This window comes from Solanum pennellii, chromosome 1 (assembly GCF_001406875.1).
Source record: "Solanum pennellii chromosome 1, SPENNV200".
NCBI classification, from domain to species: Eukaryota; Viridiplantae; Streptophyta; class Magnoliopsida; order Solanales; family Solanaceae; genus Solanum; species Solanum pennellii.
Window position 1 is genome coordinate 100,157,173 of NC_028637.1, and position 23,818 is coordinate 100,180,990.

Below are 23,818 nucleotides of genomic sequence, written 5' to 3' on the forward strand. Positions count from 1 at the left end.
TTTGTATTGTTTAAAAAAAATATTTAGGGATTATATCTAACACTAAAACGGTCCGCTGTAGCACTGGCAATTCTATCTTGTTTGAAGAATCCGGGTTCAAATCCTGGCAGCGGAAATTTTTTAATACATTACTTTTTTGCGTTATCATTTGATAAATTTGGCTATAGCAGCCAATTTTTCTGATCATATCTTGGTACTAGTACGGTAGGTAGCAGGGGTGTTCACAATATCAACATCAACAACAACAATAATTAATTTAACACGTCTTAGTTCTCAAACAAATTGGATTTAATTGAATACACATTTTTTCGTCATATAAACTTGTATTATATCTATCATCAACGAATATTCACAAATCACAATGAATTTTTTTCTTAATTTGCGAAATTATCCTTAATCGAGACGAAAAATTAAAATTTTATATGTTCGAAGAAGAAATATGGAGTTTATATGTAATTTCATTGTACAAAATAAATTTGTTCAAAATAAATCTGTTTGAACTTCTAAGAGCAAAATAGTCCGCTGTAGCACTGGCAATTCTATCTGGTTGAAGAATCCGGGTTCAAATCCCGGTAGCGGAAATATTTTTTAATACATATTTTGTGTAACATTATCTTTTTCAAACTTCCAGTATATAAATGTGAACACTTTAACATCATTAACAATTGCAAACATTTAAGTTGGATTTATTTGTAAGGTTATTTTTAAAATCTTAATTATTAAGTGTAATCAGTTAATTAATATTGAACTTGTTGACGATTAAGATATCAATAATTTTTTTTAATATAATATAGATAAAAGAGGTGTGCATTTTTATACACATTACACATATAGTTGATTTCATTGAAGAAACTTTTGATTAGTAGTTTTAGTAGATTCCAACAAAGTCATATGTTACTATTTTGAACTAAAATAAATTATAAATTTACAACAGTTAGATATTCATATAAAATAAATAGAACTTATAATGAACACATAAAATAAAATAAAATAATTCAATTTTATTTTTATGATCTTAATCACTGAAAAAATAAAAGAAGAAGCAATACGAAATCAATGCACATTCCTATTAGTTTTTGTCCATATCCATTGAAATAAATCAATCATCATTCAATAGTCTTCATTTATTCTTTAAGTTAAATTAAAGGCACGAATATAATAAATATAATAACTTAAGAGACTAATTTAATTATTTCTATAAAGTATTGTAATATCTATATTTATAAGACTAAAATATCAGATAATGTCATGAGTATGGTAAAATTATTTTAAAGGTTATGATAATAAAAGGTTGTGTGAGTAATAAAAATGTTGATCATTGAATTATACATTAAAGTTTGTGAATTGTCAATGACATATTTATTATTTCACAATAATAGAGAAGTAGGACAATTTATCAAAAATTATGAAAAAATAATTATAGTGTCCAAAAAATTTATAAATTAATATTTTTAACTGGCAAAAAATATAAATTCATAATAATACTAAATGAAGAAAGAATATACGGAAATAAATATATAATTCTTACGATATTAATAATTAAAGATAGAATAAAAAAAATACAAAATTAATATAAAAGCATGCATTTGATTTTTTGTCAACATCCACTTGCTCAAGCCACGTCTTTTTATATTTTGAGTCAAACTAAATTATGAATATAATTAGCATAAATAACATATTTTAAAAAATGAGATCATTTCTATAAAGTTTTTACAATGTCTCTCCATGATCATTTTTATTTTTTCATTAAAATGCATATCGTGTAAATTTAAGACGGTTGGATATAATACAATTTGAGAAGGAAATATATTTGCCTTGTTACTTGTTAGATAAAAACTTTTGAAATTTTAGGAATTTTTTTGAAATTTTAGGGTTTTTTTACTAATAGAGGGTAACAGATGTTTGCTTAATGGCGGATTTTGTATGTTTTAAAAATTAAAGTTAATAAGTTGGAAATTAAATAAAATGGTAAAAAATAGAGAAAAAAAATGAATGACCTTGAAAATGATAAATGTGTGTCAAATCACTTCTTTATTTATTTCCGGCTCCTCTCAATTTCTCTTCTCTCCATGTTCCTCAAATTCCTATTTGGATTAATGACACGTGTCATAGGTTAAAAATGATTAAAATTTAATCTTTCAAAGGTAACCTCTAACCATGATTTAGTTAATAAATATATTATATATAAAGTATTAAAATTATTATTTACCGTTTTAAAAAATTTGTTAACATTTTTCATCCTTTAGACTCCGAATTAGAAATTATGTTCTCCTTTTTAGAAAAATACAGTTTAGCAATCAAACAAAAAAGAATCCTATATTTTTTTAGAAAATGTTCTTCAGTAAATATTTCAGGTAAAAATAATTAAATTTTTTTTAAAAAGACGAGAAACACGTATAATTTACAAAATTATCTCTAACTTCTAGTCTAGATGAAAAATGTATTATTTTTCAATCGCCTTAAGTTTTAGAGGTTATGTGTGTAATGTTAGTACTTAGTCCCTCTGTTTATATTTGCATGCCATCATATCATATTTCACGTCCCTATTACTATATATTTATTTAGTGATTTTATGAAGCCGAGATTACAATAAATAAATAAAAATTAATTTATTTTAATTAATTAAATTGATCGATAAATATGAATATTTAATCATTTAGTTTTCATATGTTGGTGAAATTCATATTTTCAAGACTAATAACTATAGTGATTAAATTATATAGACTTCCTCCGGCGTTTAAAAGAAAATTCAATATGTTTCTTTTACAAAATTTTAAAATATATTTTGTTTGCAATATTCATACCAAAGTAATCCGTTGTAGCGCTGGCAATTTCAATTTGAATACTGAAATCCGGGTTCAAACCTCGGCAACGGAAATATCTTTTTTGATGCATACTTTTCCTTGTCCATTTAACATTCATTAGCTTGATTTAATTATTAAGTGTATTTCTTTTTTAATGTTACAATCACATAATAATATGAATAAATTTGAATGATTGAAATATATAACACAGTATTAATATTATCAAGATGTTCATTCAATTTTTTTTTTTACAAAAATAATGATTCGCTAAATTCATTTATATTTTAGTATGATCGTCATCATTTATCATTATAGGTAAAAATATCTTTTTAATTAACAAACGTGATATTAAATAAGAAATTTAACGAAAAGACAAAATTATTCGGTTTCCAATTTCTAACAACACATGGATAAATTTGGCCTTTTCCCCAAAACATAATTAAAACAAACTCAAGTGTGACATCAAGTTAGGTTAAGACAATTTTAAAACTAGATGTGGTCAAATATACGATGATTGAACAAACGAAATTCACCAGTAGACAGATGGATGGAGTCTTGCTCTATTTTCGAAAAGAGAAGGGATCCTTAATCTTTTCTTTCCGTCTTAATTTTAACTAGGGATAAGGATCTGAAAATTTTCTAAATTTTGATCGAATTCGCTGTTGCGATACTAAACTTTCATGAGGACATATTACCTCCCTGAACTATTTAACAATATAATTTTTTACTCTTGAACTATTTAATAGTTTATTTTAAAGGTATATATATATATGTCCATACAGACACATTATTAGTTATAATTTTGCATTATCTTTTATATTCATGTGGGGCAAATTTAACGAACACCTAATGTGTTGACTTATACTAATAAAAAATGATGGTGTATCGACCACCTAATAGAATTTGTAGGTTAGGCTTATTTTTTTTTATTCTTTTTCGAAAGCTGATCCAAAGAAAAAAAATCATCCGATTTTTTGGCATGTATTTATATACATGGAGTAGTTCTCTTAAAGTGAGTTTGTTCATTAATAATTTGTATGTATCTATTGAGATAATTGAAAAAATTGAAAGAAATTAGAGGACTATACAGATATAAATAAAAATGAAATAAAAGATTGAGACCGTTGGAAGGGAAACAAAAAATAAAAATAATTAAAATTGCAAAAAGTTAATTGAAATTGTGAGAGCACGATTTGAGAGGGAGACATAAAATTTTTGAAATATGAAATTTGATTGTGCTTAAGTGAATTAATGGGAAAAAACAGTAAAAAAAGATTAGAATGAGAGAAAAAAAGCATTTGTAAAATTGGGGAAAACAAAAAATATGATTGTATATGTTGGATGTACAAATTCGTAAGTGGTTCTAGCGAAGAAGACGAAACATTAGTGGCTAATAGTATATTTTTAAAACTATAGTTATGATAAAATATGGTTAAGTAATACATATTTGCTCAGTCTATGTGATTTTTTCTTCTTAAAAATCCAACCTAACATATCTTATTTGTTACTTAAAAAAAAGAATTCTTCTTGGAATTGAACTTGGTAAGCGGGGTGAATCAATTAACTTGCATCAATACTATAAAGTATTATTTTATATTTTATGGGATACTATTAATTATATAATATTTTCTGAAGTTAACAGATGCACGTATACTCCCACATAAACACGTATATCCATTTTTCCTTCCTTTCTTCTTATCGTATTTCAATATAAAAAGATTATAATTCATGAATAATAGAAAACTTCATATATAATTTAATATTAAATTAACAAAATATATACGCTTTAAGGGTTTCTTAAAGTATGAACTAAAAATTAATTTGCACTCTTGAATAACATTTTTCAAAATTCAAATCAAATTTAACATCAAACAAATGCCCTTTTTGATCAACCGTGTAAAAATTTACCAAATAAAGTATTTATTTACCTAAAATGAAATAATACATTAAAACAAATAATTATAATTTTTTTTAGAAATAAAAAGGCGTGTGGCGTGAGCGTGACGCGGTTAATGTCCTCACTTATATATATGCGGTGGCTGTAACAATACTTGCCTTCAAAATCTTAGCGCGGGACAAATGGCGCTGTAGAGAAGAGGGGATCCAATTTTCCGTTTCTTTAACATTAGGGTTTTCACTGTTCTTCGTCTACACAGAAAGGTACTAAGATCAATTATTCTTGAAAATCTTTATTAGATTATCGGTCTTGTTTCAAGATTGCAGCAAGAAAACTGAAATATTTTTCGAATTCTAACATTAAAACATAGTCAATGTAGCTGTAAAAGTGTTCTTTTTCCAATTCGTTTCATTGTATTTACATAACATTAAAACACAGTCAAGAACAACTGTTGTTGGAAAAAGTAAACAATTACTGTAATGGGTAATAACACTTGGCGATAATTGGGAAATTAGGTAAATAAACGGTATATTGTGAGAACTTTTTGTTAATTCAATTCTTGATTGAAGTTAGAGAATTATTACATTATCAGTACACTTTACTACCTTGAAATTTCATTGTTAATTCAATTCTTGATTCTTGATTGAAGTTGGAGAATTATAAGATTATCAGTACACTTTCCAACCTTAAATTTTTTCTTGTTAATTCAGTTCTTGATTGAAGTTAGAGAATTATTTGCTTATTAGTGTTATTTTCATCAAGATTGCAGCATTGAATCAAGAAAACTGAAATACTTTCAACCTTAGAAACAGTCGATGCAGTTATAAGCGAGTTCTTTTTTCTATGTACAGAAGTTTTCAATATGTTTGATTGTGTTTACATAATCAGATAGATGATATTTAGAACAAATGTTGTTGGAGAAAGTAAACAATTAGTGTGATGGGGAATATCACTTGGCAATAATTGGGAAATTATGTAAAGAAAAGTTCTATTGTGAGAACTTCTTGTTTATTCAATTCTTGATTGAAGTTAGAGCATTGTTAGATTATCACCGTTATTTTCACGTGATTGCAGCATTGCATCAGGAAAACTGAAACACTTTCCGACCTTAAAAATTAGTTTTGTGTTTGTAAGTCCCCTAAAACAGTAAATATTCTGAAGTTTTCAATTTCTTTGATTGTAGTTCAATCTGGACTCTCTGACTTTTTTGTGTATGTGCACTCTCAGCTCATTGTTCTTGAAACAATTATTACAGTATGGACCCAGACCGAGTTGTTGCTGAATTGGTTGGAATGGGATTTGAGTTATCTGATATTACAGATGCTGTAGAAGTTGTGGGTCCATCAATTGATAGTGCGATTGATTATCTACTCGATGATTCTCGAAGAAACACTGCAAGTGCATCAACTAGTACTGCATGTTTCACCAGTTGTGCTGATATGCTGGGAAAAAGAGGCTCCTCTTCTTCTTCTTGTTATGCAGGAAAAATACGGCAATCGAGCATAAACGAATTCATTAAATCAGAAAGTAGACCTAAAAGAAGCAAGACAATAAATAAATTGAATATGTCTCAATCAGAAGTCTTCCAAAGAGATACGGGAGGCCAAAATGTGCATCCCCCTCTAGAGGATGCTGATCTCCACATTGCAACTGAAAAAGCTATATCATCATCTTATTGCAAAGATGAAGATATTGGACCAGATTGGCAAACGAAGGTCAAGACTTTGTTGCAGAAACACTTTGGATTTCCATTGTTGAAGGATTTTCAGAAAGATGCTCTGGAAGCTTGGTTATCTCACCAAGACTGTCTTGTTCTTGCAGCAACAGGATCAGGTATTAACCCCTCACACTTTTTCTTTCTTCACCGTTCCCTCCCTTCCTGTAAAATGTGATTTTCATTGTCTCAGAGTTATGTTTCTGTAGGGAAATCTTTGTGTTTTCAGATTCCGGCATTGCTGACTGGGAAGGTTGTCATAGTTATATCACCGTTGATTAGCTTGATGCACGATCAGTGTTTGAAGTTAGCAAAACATGGTGTTTCTGCTTGCTTCCTTGGATCTGGTCAAACTGATAAAAGTGTTGAACAAAAAGCAATGGCAGGCATGTATAGTATCATTTATGTATGCCCTGAGACAATTCTAAGGTATTGAGCATATTAATCTTTTGAATTGTACTTCAAGGATAGCATTGGCTGTTGTTTGACAGATGAGTTTCCTGTTTTTCTTTTTTCCTTTTCATTCAGACTCATAAAACCCCTCCAAAGCCTTGCTGAAAGTCGAGGAATTGCTCTATTTGCAGTCGATGAAGTTCATTGTGTTTCTAAGTGGGGTCATGATTTTCGACCAGATTACAGGTTTTTATTCTTTTATTTGTTTGATAAATCAGACTAATGCTAGTATTTGAAATTGGTTCGTGCAGTTGAAGCTCAAGCCTCTGTGTTCCTGTTGCTTCTGACAAGCAAATATCAACTTCTTTCTCCTCATTAATCTAGTAACACACCACACCAACTTTTTTAAGTTCTTTGAGTTTTTTCATCATTCTGTTATGAAGATAGTGCTTGCCCTGTAGACACGGTCTTTTGCTAGACCAGGCTATCAAATTACACCTGACTCTAGTATGTCCCATTTATTTCCTAGTAATTTTCTCTTATTCAATTACAAGGACTAATTTACCAGTTGACTGTAGATATGACTCTTAATACATCATGCTTATTAAATGATAAGAAAATAGCATGCATATGACTAGACAAACTCCTCGGATATATCTCTTATCAACTCTGTTCTAGCCATGCAAAAGCTGCAGGAAAATATTGACACAAAATTTCCATGTATCATAGGCGATTATCTGTTTTGAGAGAGAGCTTTAGCATGGATACCATGAAGTTTCTGAAGTTTGACATTCCGATCATGGCACTGACTGCTACTGCAACTACTCGTGTTCGAGAAGACATTCTGCAGTCATTGCACATGTCAAAGGCGACAAAAATTGTTCTCACTTCGTTTTTCCGGCCAAATCTCCGATTTTTAGTAAGTTAATTTACACCGGTATTTATTTTTAGTTTGTCATTGCTTGTATCCTGCAATTGCATTTGCTGCACCGTTTCATTCTTCGATTTCTTTCTCTTACATTTCCTTATTTTGTTTGTTGTGTGTATGTTTGGGGGGGGGGGGTTGAGAACAAATTGTTAATAATCCATACAACATTTAAACTCCCATGACATTAAATTCTTGAGGGAACTCAATACTTAAATTGTTACATTATGTTTTCCTATCAATTGATCCTGAATTCACACTCAATAACTAAATTACTACTTCCTTTGAATAGTTGTGGTATTTAAACTAGATCCTTAATCTTTGTGTCATTTTATGTCTGCTGCATAATACCATGAAATGCTATACTGCATTTTAATAAAGTTCCCATTGATTGTTTTTAGTTTTATTTTTTGCTACAGTATTAGTGTTTGAACCTTCTAAAGGTACGGTCTTCATTATCTGGACATATGCTTATTGAAATAATGGTAAATCACTTTATTTCTGCTGCTTGCAGGTGAAACACTCTAAAACATCATCCTTAGCATCCTACAAGAAGGATTTTCATGAATTGATAAGCATTTATTCCAGAAAAGGAAAGTCTTCCTCGAAAAATAAGTTAATGTCTACAAATTTAGAGGAGAACTCTGAAAGCTCTGATAATGCTTCCAATGGTCGCATGGATGAATGTAATGGGATCAATGAGGTTAATGTAGACGACGTTGAGGGGTATGCTGTTTCTGACAGTGACAATGAAGTATCTTCTCCTGGGAGATATGGTTTAGATTCATCGAAGGATAGACAACTGTCTGTTGAGTATCTGGAAGATGAGTGTGATGTTGTGCAAGATGTGGATGATTTGGATGGTAAAACTCTTCTTTGGGTGAAAAAATCGTTTATACAGTATAAATCCAATTTAAGAAAATTTGATTGACCCCATCTTCCATGACACTAAAGATTACACTACAATAACTCGATCTGTTACCAAAGTCCGAAAGCCGCTGCAGAGACCTTGAAAATTATTTTGCGTGAACATAGAGAATTTTGAAAATTTTAATAGTAGTTACCTAAGTGTGGATTGAAACAATTCTTTTTGTTTTGTCGTAGCTGCAACAGTTGTTTTATCTACGTTCTAAAGTGTTTAAGTTTCAGTTTACTCACTTGCAATAACCACTAGAGAATCTATCGTCACATCGGTGCAACATAGTTTAGTATGAGATTCAAGAGAATATAACCTTAGCTTGAGATAGATATGGCTTATCCCTGGAAATGGATAGAAGAAAAACCTTGCATCATTTTATTTTATGACACAACTCTCTTAATAGATGATCAAAAGACCACATAAGATAATAGTATTTCATCCTACTCTTTCTTGCATTCTCACGCTTGACCTTTTTGTGTGACAGATAGTCTCTTCATTTCTTAAAACCAAGTAAAGGAAATGGTTTTTGTGGGTTTTCCTTGACCTCTAACTGCCAATGTTGCATTTTAAGTAACGACTCTTGTCCAGGCTACATTTTAGGGGTTTCCTCAATTTCTCATTGGCTACCTCAAATGTAAATTTATTATTTTAAATTATAAGCTTGGTCATTTACTCCTATAACTTACTTTATGAATTCAAATAAATTGGACTGATGTTAATAATTGCTGCAGTTTCTTGTGGTGAATTTAGTGGAAAGCTACCACTGAAAGGTTGTAGTGGTTTTCTGTTGCACAAAACTCCTGATCTGGCCAATGATCCAAAAGAAAGAGCCAAGCTTCGACACAAACCGTTGGAGGATGGACCAACAATAATCTATGCCCCAACTAGGAAAGAAACATTAAGTATATCAAAATTTCTTTCTAAATTTGGGATCAAGGCTGCTGCTTACAATGCTAAGGTAATATATATCCATTCAGTTAAATTAATTGTATTGCTCTCCCTCTGGTTTTATCGAGTTGCGTTTAATTCACCACAAATTATAATTGATTGAAGGCTTCAGATAATTGCATGGTTGTATGATGTAGGAGCATGTCTTTAGGATGCAAAACCATAGTTGTGAAAGTGGAGTAAAGGTGATCATAAGCATGCTATTCAATTGGTTTTCTTTCATGTAATTTAGTTTTAACTTGTCACCGTGATATTATGTGGTAGATGTCTGCTAGATTAGAGTCAAGGTCTAAAAATTTTCACTGCTCAAGCATTTCGACTTATTGTCTACTTTTGTGCAACTGACCTTTACATATTGGTCTCTTATGCTACACCATCATTGAATCCAAAGACATGCATACCATCCAAACTTATGGTATGTCTTATGTAACACCTCACTCTTTTCTCCCTTTTTGATGTGAGATTTGCCTTAAGTGTCATATGTACCCCTTATTAAGAAGCTTGCTAATCTAAAAACTTGCCGGTCCTCATTAACTGCAAACTTTAACTTGTCCTCATTAACTCGCCCTCCACTGTGAGTGTCAGTGAGGGTGCCTCCTTACACCTAAGTGTCCTTTTGCTAATATTTGGCCCATCATCGTACTTCAGGAACTTGGCTTTTATGTCATAGTTGGTGTAACATAAACCCACGTTACATTTTGTGCACCTTGGCTTAACAGATTCACAGATTTGTCTCCTGGACAACACTATCATCAAGCCCAAAAGCGCTCATACCATGTGAACTTGTGCTATATGTTCTTATATATCACTTTACTCATTTTTCAAACTTTTCGACGTGAGATTTTCCTATGGTGTCATATGTTATCCTCTGTCAGCAGCTTGGTAACATAGAAGCTTTCCAACTCTCTCTTTGACCCACCTGCATCAGCCCTGGGCATTACAAAAAATGATGCTGTTTAGGAATGAAGTATACTCTTCCTTGTCAATTGAGCAGTAATGTTTGCTCTTTCGCTTTTCAGTTGCCAAAATCACATCTGAGGCAGGTGCATAAGGAATTTCACGAGAACACTCTGCAGGTAAAGCTAGGTGATGTGTTAAGATGGAGTAAAATTAACAAATATTTTGTATCTTATTTAACAATTTATTGCATGTCTGTAGGTCTTTGATCCTTTGCATTCAATATTTAAGAGTGATATGTGCATATTCCCTCATGCTCATGAAGAAGAAATTCATCGTTGAACATATTGTCTTTATTTTTGTGTGAATCAAGTTCGATCAATCTCTATGTCCTGATCTCATATGCTTTATAGGTTATTTATCTGAACTTGGTCCAATTGAGGATTCATATGCTGAACCCTCTAGTTTGGCATTGAGGCATAGTACTAGTAGTATTTATTTTTATTGGTTGAATTAGTTTCGGTGTTGTCCAATCTCTGTACTGTCAGATGTCAGATAAAATTTACTAATAGATGATTCTAATATAAGAGGGTGTTTGTACATTTAGAATATATTGTGGTATGTGAATCTAGGTTTTGACTCTTATTATTTAATTCCTGCCTCAATTCTTATGTATGAAATTTTTTAAAAATAATTTCTTAGTGAACTTCACTTCTAAAAAAGATTTTGCCCTTTTACATCATCATTAAATGTTATTGATGAGATGCCACAAAGAAGTCCGCAACATGTAATTATGGTCCTACTGTCCTGTTTCCCGAATCGCGAGTGGTTATCATATCTGTAAATTGTCTTCAAGTAAGGCAATATAATTTTCTTATCCTATTTTGTTTTGATTGAATTGTCATGAGTAAGTCATAATGATTTGAAAAAATTTCCTGTTGCATATTCTTTTCAACATAGGCTATCATTTTTTTTACCATTGTTGATAATTGGTATAATAAGATGAATCCATACAAAGGTTTTCGGCTAAATTTTTTACCAAGTTCAGTGATATTCAAGCATGCTCTGCATGCCTGCATCCACTTCAACTCTTTGATAATAGTATCTTCAAGATATCCTGACACCATATGGGCAATTTTCTTGAGCTTAAAGCTGTTTACTTACATTTAGGTTTTACGCTTGTTTATTAGTTAATTGAGGCTATGAATTGTACTTTCTGATATTCAGGTCATTGTCGCAACAATTGCCTTTGGGATGGGCATTGACAAGTTGAACGTGCGAAGGATCATCCACTATGGTTGGCCCCAGGTGCAATTACTTAGCTAGATATCCTTAATATATTTTATTTAACTATGTCTATTTACTTATGTAAACGGACTCCATGAGAATCTTGAGCACCTTTCTTATTTTGTGTTTCTTCTTCTCAAAATATGATTGTATATATGTTTATGTGTTGTTAAGAAGCACTATGTGAGAGGGGACTTGTTTGAACTATTTTCTTTTAGTTGCCTTTTTGTTACTATTTCAGTTATGCTTCTTGGTCAAGCTATTGTACCTTTACAGAGTCTGGAGGCTTATTATCAAGAGGCTGGTCGAGCTGGTCGGGATGGAAAAGTAGCAGAGTGTGGTCAGTTGATCTGATTTTTTTTTGATATGTTGTTTATTTGTCGTTATCTTGAGAAGAATCATTTTACTTCCAAGAGAAAAAAATGTTATCCACTGGTTCATCATTTATAGCAATGTTTGGGATTGTGAGATGAACAATTTCCCAACTGATGCATGAGATCAGTTTCTTGGAGAAAAATAACATATAATGGGCATTGAAGCAGTGCTGTTTTTTTAGTAAAATTGGAAGTTCTATGTTAGAATCAAAAGCTAAGGACATAATTTCTATGAAATACTTAAATACTGTGAATTTGCAGACATGGAAAAAGGTTATGCAACCTCTTAATTCTAGTCTAACATGGATGCACATTTGATGTCCACAGAAATTTTGGCATGATTATATTTTAACTGTTTTTTCTCCTTCTCTAATTGTTTGACATTTTTGATTAAGTGATTGACTTTAAAAACATAGGAGCTAATCCTAGAATCATATCAAAGAAATGCTAGACATTGTAGGGTCAAAATGGTTCTCATTACAAAAAGTTAAATGAATGTACAAAGTGTCTTCTTGAAGGTACTTTGTTTAGAAAGAAAAGTAAACATAAAAATGACACAGTAACAACTAAGGAAGAAGTTGATGATAGGATTTTAGCGAACTTACCAGAAAATAAACATGGTGAGAGGAAATCTGACAATTGTCAAAATATTACTATATGAATAGCTTTGGTGATAAGGGACCTCATGCCTTCTCCTGGGTTTAGCAGAGTTTATCCTGCAGTGCACAAGTCTGGTTTTGATATACTTATACCAAAACGCTCTCTTATTCAACTTAAATTATCCAGAAGAGTTATGTTTATCTATCGATCTAGACATAGGCTTCCAACAGGGGAGGCACTACATGTATTTTTAAGCTGTTTGATTTTTGTGAAACAGTTCTGTATGCAAACTTGTCAAGAATACCTACGCTTCTACCAAGTCAAAGAAGTGAAGAGCAGACAAAACAAGCATATAAGATGTTATCTGATTGCTTTAGGTTGTAAGATAATTATTAATTGAACGACTTCAATTAGTACTTTGGTTTCCATCTTATGTGTTGGTTATGTTCAACAGATATGGAATGAACACTTCTTGCTGTAGAGCCAAGACAATTGTGGAGTACTTTGGCGAGCACTTTCTTTTGGAGAAATGTCTCGTGTATGTCAAGACATACTGGCTATTGTGCTTTCTTTTGTTCCTTACAAGCTGCTTCATGTCAAGGATGTGTGCTTGTGCTTTTCTGTTAATTTTCTTCCACTTTCCTTTCGGGGTGGGTGTGGAGAGCAAAGAAACAGCACTATTGATGAGCTATAAGTTTTGGTTCTAATATTTGATTCCTCTTAAGTTAGTCTCTAAACTGAGGTTTCAGGTACTCGTTTTATCACAGGACATGCCACTTAAAAGAGCGATTCATTTGTAGCAGTTTGAAGTAAATGATGACTTCCTATGCATGTAAAGATGTGCCAAATACATCCCATTGGCTAATATCTTTTTCAATTCATGCTTACTGACATTTACCTTCGTCCTCTGTGTAAAATTAATTTTTGCTCAATAAACTACATGTTTATCATAGGTTTTCTTACTTACAATGAGTTCAGTTTCTTAGTTTATGTCATTTACCTGGTACATAATGCACAGGTGTGATATATGCATCAAAGGTCCACCTGAAAGACAGAATTTAAAGGCTGAGGCAATGATCTTCTTGCAAGTTGTATCTACTCATTGTGTGAGTACGTTTGCCATCTCACATTTGCTTGCCCTCCTTCATACTTTGTCATCTCATTTTGGCATTGCTGGTCATTGTTAATACTTTCTGGCGCAGAGAAATTTTGCAGACATCTCCTATGGTGGTTATGAAGGGAGACTTGGCGAGAGGCCAAACATCAAGGCTTTAGTCAGCAGAATAAGGGAACAGGTACTTGTTCTGCTCAAGGCCTTCTCTCTCCCTCTTATCCCTTGCTATCTGCTAGTTTGATGTGCATGCCCCATTGAAAATTCTCAGGAGGGCCCTGTTAGAAAGCATGTCTACCAAGGGATATGACAAAGAACCTACAAATTTTCCTTCAATTTGAATGAGCTTCTTGTTACCAGTTTCTGGGATCTTTCATGCCCTGCCAATATAGTTCCCTGGAGATATATCATGTTTGTAATTTGGATTGCTCTCGAAGAGCTTTCTACAAAATCTTTTTTGACATCAATCATATGTTGCGATGCTTATAATAATCTGCAAGTCCCGTCTTATGGTATAAAGCTACTACGTCATACTGAAAATAGGTTCAACTTGTCGAGCAGGTGTTCTCCAGCCACATGTTACTCCTACTCTTAACAAGGTCGTGTTAATTCTGCTCATCTCTGAAGTGCCAATTTTCTTTTACAGAAAACTCTGTCAATCCACTGCATTTATTCTGGTTTACTATACCACTTTAAAGTTACTCATTTTGTAGAGAGTACCTTTTAAGTTACTCGTGCATTCTTCTATTCTTGTAAATTCTCGTACTTATGGAGAATTATATTTATGTCTACCTTTAATTCCAATCTTTCCAGTAGCTTATAATGTCAACTCTACTCTTCTATTTTGGGTTCAACTAATGCAAGAGATTGCCAGATATTTCTTTTATTGAAATTGATCTGTTTTTGTTGTTTTCTGACATTTTACAACATTGCTGCTAAGACTCTTTGTATTTTACCCTTTCCTATTGCAACTCTAATCTTGTCATTTGTCTTCTGCGTATTTTGTTGTAGTATCAACAATTTAGTGCAAGTGACCTCTTGTGGTGGAGAGGTCTTGCTCGACTGTTGGAAGTTGAAGGATTTATTAGGGAGGGCGATGACATGGTATGCTTTCTGCACAGTAACCTTTGTTATTTCATAAAAAGTTTTACCACTAAGTTTTGGCACTATGTTTCTCAAATCCATCCAATCTTCGTTACTTTTATGACCTATGTGATATATTCTTCTCATTTATACTTTATTGTATTATGGTTTAAATTAATCAAGCTGTTCTCAATGCTGAAAACTCCAATTATAGAAACATGTACGATGTGGTAGCCTGGCAGGGAGTGGAAACAAATACTTGGAATCGTTTCTAATTTCCTATTATTGGTCTAATGAAGGTTCAGTTGGTTTATTCTATATTGTAAGTCTAGAATTCACTAAAAAACATCAAGTTGGTGCCAAAAAGTAGTACCATATGTAAGGATCATTTTTTTGAAATTAGTAATGTTGTATTCCTCAGCATTAAGGATATGCTGGTGACCTCCAAAAATTAGTTCATAGAGGAACTAGGAAGGCTACAAAGATTCTAGCATATCTACTAGTTGCTCTACCTCCTCTATACATTCCCGTTTACACCAAAAATACAAATATGCAATACAACAATTTTCTTTAACTTTTTGTGTGGAGTTTGATTTGTTCTCATAGCATCTTCCATTTCTTTCCTTCCATATTGACCACCATAAGCTAGCTGGAATATTTCTCCACCACTTGTTTTGGCTTTTACTTCCTCCTCTCCCGATCCAGCAACTCAATAGGTCAGCAGTATGCTCTAGCATCGTCCAGTTGTTACCAGTGAGCCTCAAATACAGAGACCATAGTTGATCTGTGACTCTACATTGTAGAAAAAGATGGTTGTTGGTCTCATTGCATAGAAAACACCTTGGTACTAGTTGTGCACCTTTTCATTGCAGTACCTCCTGAGTCAGACAAGCCCTCTTAGCTACCAACCATACAAAACATTTGATCTTGGTAGGTGCTTGGCTTGTCCATACATATTTCCATCTAGCCATTCTGAGGCCTTGCTGAGTTTCCAATTCCTTCTTATAGAGCTTGTTAATTATGAACCTTCCATCCTTCGAGTGTACCCACGAGACTGTGTCTGGCCTTGTAGCAAAACAATTAAACTCATTGATTACATGTAACAATTGTGCTGCCCTATCTATTTCCTAATCATAATAATGTCTCCTGAAAAATATATCCCAACCATTTGCCCCACTCTCAGCTAGAATGATATCTGGATTGCTACAGCAAGAAAATAAGTCAGGGAAAGATGGCATTAGTTCTACCCAAACATCTTTCTAGAATAGTATTTTAGCTCCATTTCCTATTCTGAGTTTGACGTTTCCTGCTAATTTGGTAGTTTGGTCCAGAAGGATCTTATTGTTTTTCCATGTTGAAGCTCCATATGGTATAGTGACCTCATTGGTACACCACTGGGAGTCTTGGCCATACTTGTGATGTATAACTTCTCTCCAAAGAGCCTGCTCTTCTTCCACATATCTCCACATCTATTTCATCAAGAGACACTCATTGTGGTTTCGAAGATCCCTAACTCCAAGACCACCTGAGAGCTTAGGTAGCTGCACTGTCTCCCAGTTACACTTCATAGTGTTCAAGATGTCTTCTTTAAAGACACTCCAAAATTCTTTAAAGAAGCTTATTGGGAAGCGCCTTGCCTTGTCACTGACACAAAGATTGATGTCTTTTAAGATTTCTTCCTCAAAACTGTCTCTGCATCCGTTCCCCCAAGCTAATGTTTGTGAAGTCTTGTAAGTTTAGATTAGGTCCTCCATGTTTGTCTCTTTGTGGAGATTCTGATAGTAATAGTGTATTTTCATCTTGATAACTTCTGGATCAGTGATATATGCCCCTCCCTCTTCAGTTTTGTCAATGCCTCAATGGTGTTGCATCTCTTATGTGGTGTGGCCATTCTGTGATAGTTATGTCTTCATTTTTCAACCATTGGATTCTAAACCTCGGTCTCCATGCCATCTCCTCATTCTTGACCACCTTCTCAAAGTCCATCGCCAAATGAACTTTCTGGAGTAATTCATCAACCGTGAGTGCTCTTTGCTCCATGATATTTTCTAATCCAGTAATTTGATTCAGGATGTCCTCCCTCTGTCTCTAGTTATTCTTGTTTTCCTTCCCCCGTTCTTTTAACGTTCCTTTTAGGAGTTTTAGTTTGGTAGTTACTTGTATGTTGGGCTCCCAGTTACATTGTAAGAGGCCCGCCATTCTTTTACCCTCTCTTTGAAACCATGCACTCCCAACCACCATTTTTCAAACTTAATTATGATTTCTTGAAATCCATATATCCACATGTAAGCACGAAGGAGTTGTGGTATGATCCCAATTTCGGCATCAATGATTGTTTGATGTGTAGATATTGTTCCTCCCACTGTGAAGAGTAGAGGAATCTGTCTATTCTGGAAGCACTCTCATGATTTTCACTCCTTCTCCAAGAGTAAGACCCTCCAAATAAAGGAGGGTCTACAAGCTCCATGCCATTGATCCATCCTGAAAACTGTCATTGCACTATAGATTCTTTGGCAGTTGGTTCTCTCCTCTGGATATCTGGTGATGTTGAAATCCCCACATACTACCCATGGTCTCTCAAAAAGGCTTCTAGTGGCTGCCAGTTCCGACCAAAGTTCCCTACTTTCCCCTCTATCACATTCTGCATAAATTGCACTTAAATGCCATGTCAGTTCTGGCTCTATGCCCTCAAATCTACAAGTAAGCATTTGATTTCCATTGTCTACCATTTCCTCGTTCCAAACTTTTTTGTCCCATAGCACTACTATCCACTCACTCCTTCCAATAGCTTCTACATGAGCTTCTCCCAACCATATGTTGTTCTAGATTTGTTGGTAAAGATTTGAGTCTTTCCTTGTTAGCTTAGTTCCAATCAACACATGAATGTCAGCCCTCCATTGAAGCAACAAATTTCTTACAATTGCTCTTTTGCTCTCCTCATTTAACCCCCTAATATTCCAAAGTATTTTCTTTTGAGAAGGTATCAACTTGCATTCTATTCCCCCAAAAAAAAAAAAATAGAACCTGGCACAACAAATTACTGGTTCCTAATTACAATTGTGGAGAGTAGCAGGAAGATCTTCAATTGTATAGCAAAATTTACAAGGAACCTAAAACATCTGTTGCTGATTTTAGATCTTCCATGTACTCGTGTTTACACCAAAAAAGAAACAACACTAAGCCGTTCATCTTAATCTTCTGGATGGAATTACTCTTGTTTTGGAAGCAGCTGAGATTTCTTTCTTTCCACACAGACCATCAAATGCAAGCCGGAATGATATTCCACCTCTCTTTATGCCCAGTTATGCAAGCATTACTACTCCATGTCTTCAGGGGCTGGGTAACTTTCCTAGGCATAACCCATTTCATGCCCTTCAGATTGATAAAAACATATCACAAAATGTTGGTTATTCTACATTGAAATAAGATATGGTTGACAGTGTCTACTTCTTCTTCACCACATAGGAGGCACTTAGGACTCAATTGAATATTTCTTTTCATAAGATTTTCCTGGGTCAAAACTGCCTCCTTAGCAAGGAGCCAAGTAAAACATGACACTTTGTAGGGGATTATAGTTTTTCATATCAGCTTCCATGACCACCTGTTTCTCTAACTGTTACAAGGATTAAACTTCTTGTAGGCTCTTTTGAGTTTTGACACTGAAATTATCTTGATCCTGCCATCCCAAACTATTCTGTGCATGAGTAGTTCCTTTGAATTGCCCCAAGACCTTGTAAAACTCCACCAACCTTTGGATCTCCCCGTCATTAAGAGGTCTTCCAAAAACTCAGGTTCCACCATTGGTTTGACCACACTCTGCCACAGTGGCCCTTTGCTGCTGGTTTAGGGTGAAAATATTCGGGAACAAGGTTTTTGAAGATCCTTGTTCTAGCCATCTGTCTTCCCAAAAAGAGGTTTTCCTACCATTACCTAATTTAATACTGCAGTCTCCTCTGAGCTTTAATACTGCAGTCTCCTCTGAGCTTTGGCCAATGGTTTCTGATGGCTCTTAAAGGCTCGATCCATACGTGCTAGTGACCATATTAGCTATCCAGAGATCCTCTATTTCATATTCAGCCTGTTGCATATTTCGACAGAGCTTGCTCACTGGAAACAAATCTCCGTAGCCACTTCATCATAAGGCATTGATTTTGGATTTTTAAATTCCTTATCCCCATCCCCTTGCTTGTTTACTCTCAATCAGAGTATCCCACTTAACCAAGTGGAATTTCTTGGTTTCACCCTCCTTAAAGCATCAAGTCTGTCAATAACACCATTATGAATTGGGAAAAACACATCATATAGGTGCATAGAGTCCAAAATACTGTTGATGACTGTTAATCTTCATCCTAAAAAAAGGTTCTGACTCTTCTAATTCACCAACTTTTTTTTGCATTTTCCGATCACCCCATTCCAGATGCCTATAGGTTTTTCTTTTGGCTCCCAAAGGCATCCCCAAGTATGTATTGGTAGGTCTCCTGTCCTCCCCCCCCAAAAATCCTAGCCAAAGAGGGTATCAGGGACTTCATTTACGGGATACGAGAAACTTTTGTTCCAATTGATGTGAAGCCCAAAGATAGCTTCAAAAAGAACAAAGGTTACCCTTAAAATCTTGAGTTGGTTCCTATTTGCATCACAGAAGACAAGAGTGTCATCTGCATATTGTAAGTTAGTAATCTACATATCAACCCCCACTCTACTGGATACCTTAAAACCTTGAGCGATTTTCAACATATCATTTAGCCCCTCCATAATGATAATAAAATGAAAGGGAGATAATGGGTCTCCTTGTCTTAAACCTCTCTGTGAAGAGAAGAAACCTATAGGAGAGCCATTTATTAAAACTTAGAATTTCACAGTATTGATGCAAAACTTCATCCATCTTTAACCATCTACCTCCAAAGCCCTTTTTAGAAAGAGTCTCCAACAGGAACTTTCAATTGAGGTGGTCATAAGCTTTTCGAATGTCCAACTTACATATTCTAGTTGTAGCATCAACATACTCATTAGCCAGAAGAATGACATACACTATTTGTCTCTCTTTTATGAAGGGCAACTCTTGGGGGTCCACCAGTTTGTGCATAACCATTTTGATTTTCTCGGGGAGTATTTTGGGGATGATCTTGTACACACTACCAATTAGGCTAATGGGTCTGAAGTCAGTGAGCTCCTTAGCACCCATTTTTTTTGGGAATTAAAGCCGCATAGGTAGAGTGAAGCTTTTCTCAAAGACACATCTCTTATGAAAGTTCTTGACTGTAGCAATGACATCTTTTCCAATAACCTCCCAACAATCGGTATAGAAGGCCATGGTAAAACCATCAGGGCCAGGAGCTTTGTCACTAGCACAAAGTTTGACACTATCCCAAATCTCTTGGTCCTCAAATTATTTATGAAGCATGAAATTATCTTCAACATTAATTTTGTGATCCATCCTACACCCACCTGAAGGTCTCCAAGTTTTTGTTTCAGAATATAACCACATATAGTAAACTACAGTTTCCCTTTTTTATGTTTTCTGGATTCTTGACTACTTCACCCCCCAAAAGCAGTAAATATATATTGATGCCGCTAGGCATCTACGTAGGAGTTTGTCCGCCTTTGGATTTGCAGGCATGAAAAGAGTTTACCTCCTGCTGCATTTCTTGTTCCTTTTGAGCCCATCTATTACTGTGTAATGCTTCTTTATAATTCCTTTCCCCTTCAAGCTGTGTATTCAATCCATTTATGAAGCCTTCAATTTTCGTTGCAAGCCCCAACCACCCCTCATTAAAGTTGTTCTCAGGTAGAATTATTACTGATCTGGATGCGCCATTTACTGCAATCATAGAGATGAATCTACCATATTTCTTGAACTTCAAGGAGAAGTATAAATAGTTAACCAGATCTTTGCCTCTTCACGATTTAAAAGCTTTCCTCCTATTGTCTGATGCCTCTCGCAACCTCTTGACTAACCATAACAATACTGCTTTGCTAAGTGTCATCCTTCGCATGTGGAGCTTTGAGCTCTCCACCTAGTTGAACCAAGTTCCATTAGAAGATTTTGTCTTGGTTAAGTAGTATGATCTACCTGCCAGCCTGAAATAATACTATTCTCCATTGGAGGAGAGAAGGTTACAGAAAGGAATGGGAAATACTATCCCCTTGCATAAAGATTATATGGCCCCCAATTTTCGTGATATACAAGATGCTCATTGAATGCAAGATGCACGCACGACTTTGCTGGAGTCATACATTATGTTCACCAAGTTTGACCAACTATCCATACGATATGCTATTTTTATGTCATACCAAAAATACAAGTGAAATAGAAAAGATCTTTTAATACTTTCTGTCATTCTCACTATTATGAAACATTTTCCTATTTGTACATATTCCTTTCATTCCGTATACTCCAAAAGAGACAAGGCGGTTTTGTCTTCCAAGCCGCCTTACTTTCATTGCGTATCCTCTCCAATCTCCAACTTGTAATTGTTTCCTCCACTGTCAGTGATTACACCCAAAAGATGTTAAGGAATGAGAATGCAACTCTTCATAGTTGTAAAGTGAATCTCCAACGCAACGAGAGATGATTAGTATCTTCTCCAGATTTTTCAGACATACATACCAACTCACAAGAATCCTCCTCCTTTTTCTTGTGTTGTCAGCTGTTAAAATTGCATCTTGCACTGCACACCAAACAAGAAAAGTTGCTTTGGAAATTTGATGTTTCGAACCTTTTTTTCACATATTGCTATTATCTCCGATTTCTGACGACTCTAGATCATAGGTTTCAATGGTCTTTAGCACCCATCCCTCCATATCAGTTTATCTCCTCACTCATCCTCGGTTGGACAATTATATTATTTCTGAAAGTAAAAGTAGTACTGTTATGATTTGAAATGTCCTGGATATGAGTTTTTTTTTAATTAAGAGAAGAGGTCAAGGGTTTTGGGTCAAAGCAAAAAGATAATAGACGCTTTTATTGGGACAAGACTGTCTTATGATAAGATTGTCATCCAGGAAAACTGCATTAGTTTGATACTGTCACTAAGAATAAGACATTTAATTACCCCTTTGCTTGGTTTGTGCTATATTTGAGATCTGCTTGTTTTACTTTTATCCGTCTGGTTCCTCCTGTTTGATGGAGAATGTGGAAAGATATAACTAGTCAAACGTGTGAAAGTTTGAGTGTTAAACCAGCTGTTGTTTCCTTGGAACTGTGGTTTCACGACAATATTGGTATAATGCATCTCTAGCGGTATATTTCTTCTGGGAGGGGGTAGAAGTTCTCATTTGGTGCCTTATTTTCTGCTTTCTTTATGCTATGTTACCTTTGAAATCAATCTTGAACTTGGAGTATGTTTGTATTTGGTTATTTTCAATGCTACGGATGATCATTTATGGCGACGAATGTTACAGACTCGTGTGCAGATAAAATATCCAGAAGTAACAGTACGTGGAAGGCAGTTCCTGAATTCTGAAACAGAGCAGCCATTCCATGTTTATCCCGAAGCAGATATGTTGCTTTCCATTACAAGCCCCAAGTCCTTTTCCAGTTTTGCTGAATGGGGAGAAGGTTGGGCTGATCCCGAGATCCGTCGCCAACGCTTGCAAAGAAAGCGAACTTGGAAATCTCCAAGAAAACGAAAATCACGTAAACGTCAGCCTGACTCTAACACGGTTCGAGGAAGATTGACTGCCAAGCTGTCAAAAAAGTGACACAAATGTGAAACAATCAACCTTGTCACAAGCGCACTCACTTCATTTTTGGTTTATTCCTTTTCCATTTATGTCTAATTTCTGCTTCCAGATTCTTTCATTTCCTTCACGGAATATAATTCACTTCAAGCAAGTGATGCCAATATTGATTCAAAGCAAAGAATCAATTTCCCTTTCTGTATTTTACATCAACAACTCATCTACTTTAGATGAATCCTCAACATGTATTATAACATCACCTTTGCAATTATAGGCTTCACATCATCATTCTTGCTATACTTGCCAATGTTGAGGAAAAGGCAAAAGAAGCAAATAGCAACAGAGAAATTGAGGATAGTCACAGAAGCATTAGAACAAGCTGAAGACAGAGTTTTAAGGTATGAAGAAAGACACGACAACATACTTAATCAAATATGTTCACATTACATTGTAAGTCAAGAAATAGTAGAAGCACTTTCTGGTGCTCGAGAAGCGATGAATGAAGCATTAGAATTTGCAATTACTCTCAGAAATCTACAGCTAGAAATTATCAGATTGTACCCTGATGGTTATGAAAGTGCTTCAAGGCCTGTTTGGTTAATTAGAAAATTAAGAAGACAAAGGAACAATATTAATTAGCATGGATCAACATACGTGTTCTTCTTTGTATTTGTTGATTACTAACTCTTTGCGATGGTCCTTTTCTTTACATTGAAAACTTTGTAAATTTTTCTAATATGTGACTATCACATCCTGGTACTGGCATGCTAGTAAGGGTGTTCGAATATCAACGTCAACAACAATAATGATTATTTTGTTACGTCCTAATTTTCAAATACTTCTTCATATGAGCTCGTATTACATCATCATCAAGGATTTTTACAAGGGGAATAGTAAAATAATGAAGAAAGAAAAGAGAAATATATATATCATGAAAGAGGAAAAATAAGCTAGCGTTTGGCCATAGATATTCAAATATTTTTGGCAAATATTATTTGGATGAAAATTTGGGTGAAATTTTACCATGTGTTTGGCCATAGAATTTGAGAAACATATTTCATTTTTTTAAGAAATATGATTTATACCCATAAGTTTTTAAAACTATCAAACTAACCATAAATTTGTATTACATAGCACAATAGAAATCTCACGTAACAAGATTTATGACTTCCGCAACAAATCAACA

At 34.2% G+C, this 23,818-nt stretch overlaps 1 protein-coding gene across 11 annotated transcripts; it reads left to right on the forward strand.

Annotated features, from left to right (window-relative positions):
- The first annotated feature begins 4,830 nt into the window (after positions 1 to 4,830).
- LOC107008462 (ATP-dependent DNA helicase Q-like SIM) lies at positions 4,831 to 23,460 on the forward strand. Of its 11 annotated transcripts, XR_003578603.1 has the most exons (19): positions 4,851 to 4,964; positions 5,776 to 5,830; positions 5,929 to 6,534; positions 6,625 to 6,844; positions 6,944 to 7,054; positions 7,538 to 7,727; positions 8,248 to 8,596; positions 9,384 to 9,610; positions 9,738 to 9,785; positions 10,620 to 10,676; positions 11,725 to 11,805; positions 12,061 to 12,124; positions 13,036 to 13,135; positions 13,213 to 13,296; positions 13,777 to 13,864; positions 13,961 to 14,053; positions 14,881 to 14,973; positions 22,354 to 22,704; positions 22,907 to 23,460. XR_003578603.1 is itself a non-coding variant. In XM_027917249.1 (18 exons), exons 3-18 carry the CDS (start codon positions 5,958 to 5,960, stop codon positions 22,651 to 22,653), a joined length of 2,682 nt encoding a protein of 893 aa, XP_027773050.1. In that variant the 5' UTR covers positions 4,851 to 4,964; positions 5,776 to 5,830; positions 5,929 to 5,957; the 3' UTR covers positions 22,654 to 23,460. The 11 variants fall into 11 exon arrangements, 7 of the variants coding, with proteins under 7 accessions (XP_027773052.1, XP_027773050.1, XP_027773058.1 ...); XM_027917249.1 differs by having other exon boundaries at positions 22,354 to 23,460; XM_027917257.1 differs by lacking the exon at positions 22,354 to 22,704.
- The last annotated feature ends 358 nt before the right edge of the window (positions 23,461 to 23,818 follow it).

Coding starts and splice junctions, on each gene's coding strand:
- LOC107008462 (XM_027917251.1), top strand. CDS start 5,958: ATGGACCCAGACCGAGTTGTTGCTGAATTGGTTGGAATGGGATTTGAG. Junction 6,845..6,943: donor TGCCCTGAGACAATTCTAAG/GTATTGAGCATA, acceptor CTTTTCATTCAG/ACTCATAAAACCCCTCCAAA. Junction 7,055..7,537: donor GATTTTCGACCAGATTACAG/GTTTTTATTCTT, acceptor CATGTATCATAG/GCGATTATCTGTTTTGAGAG.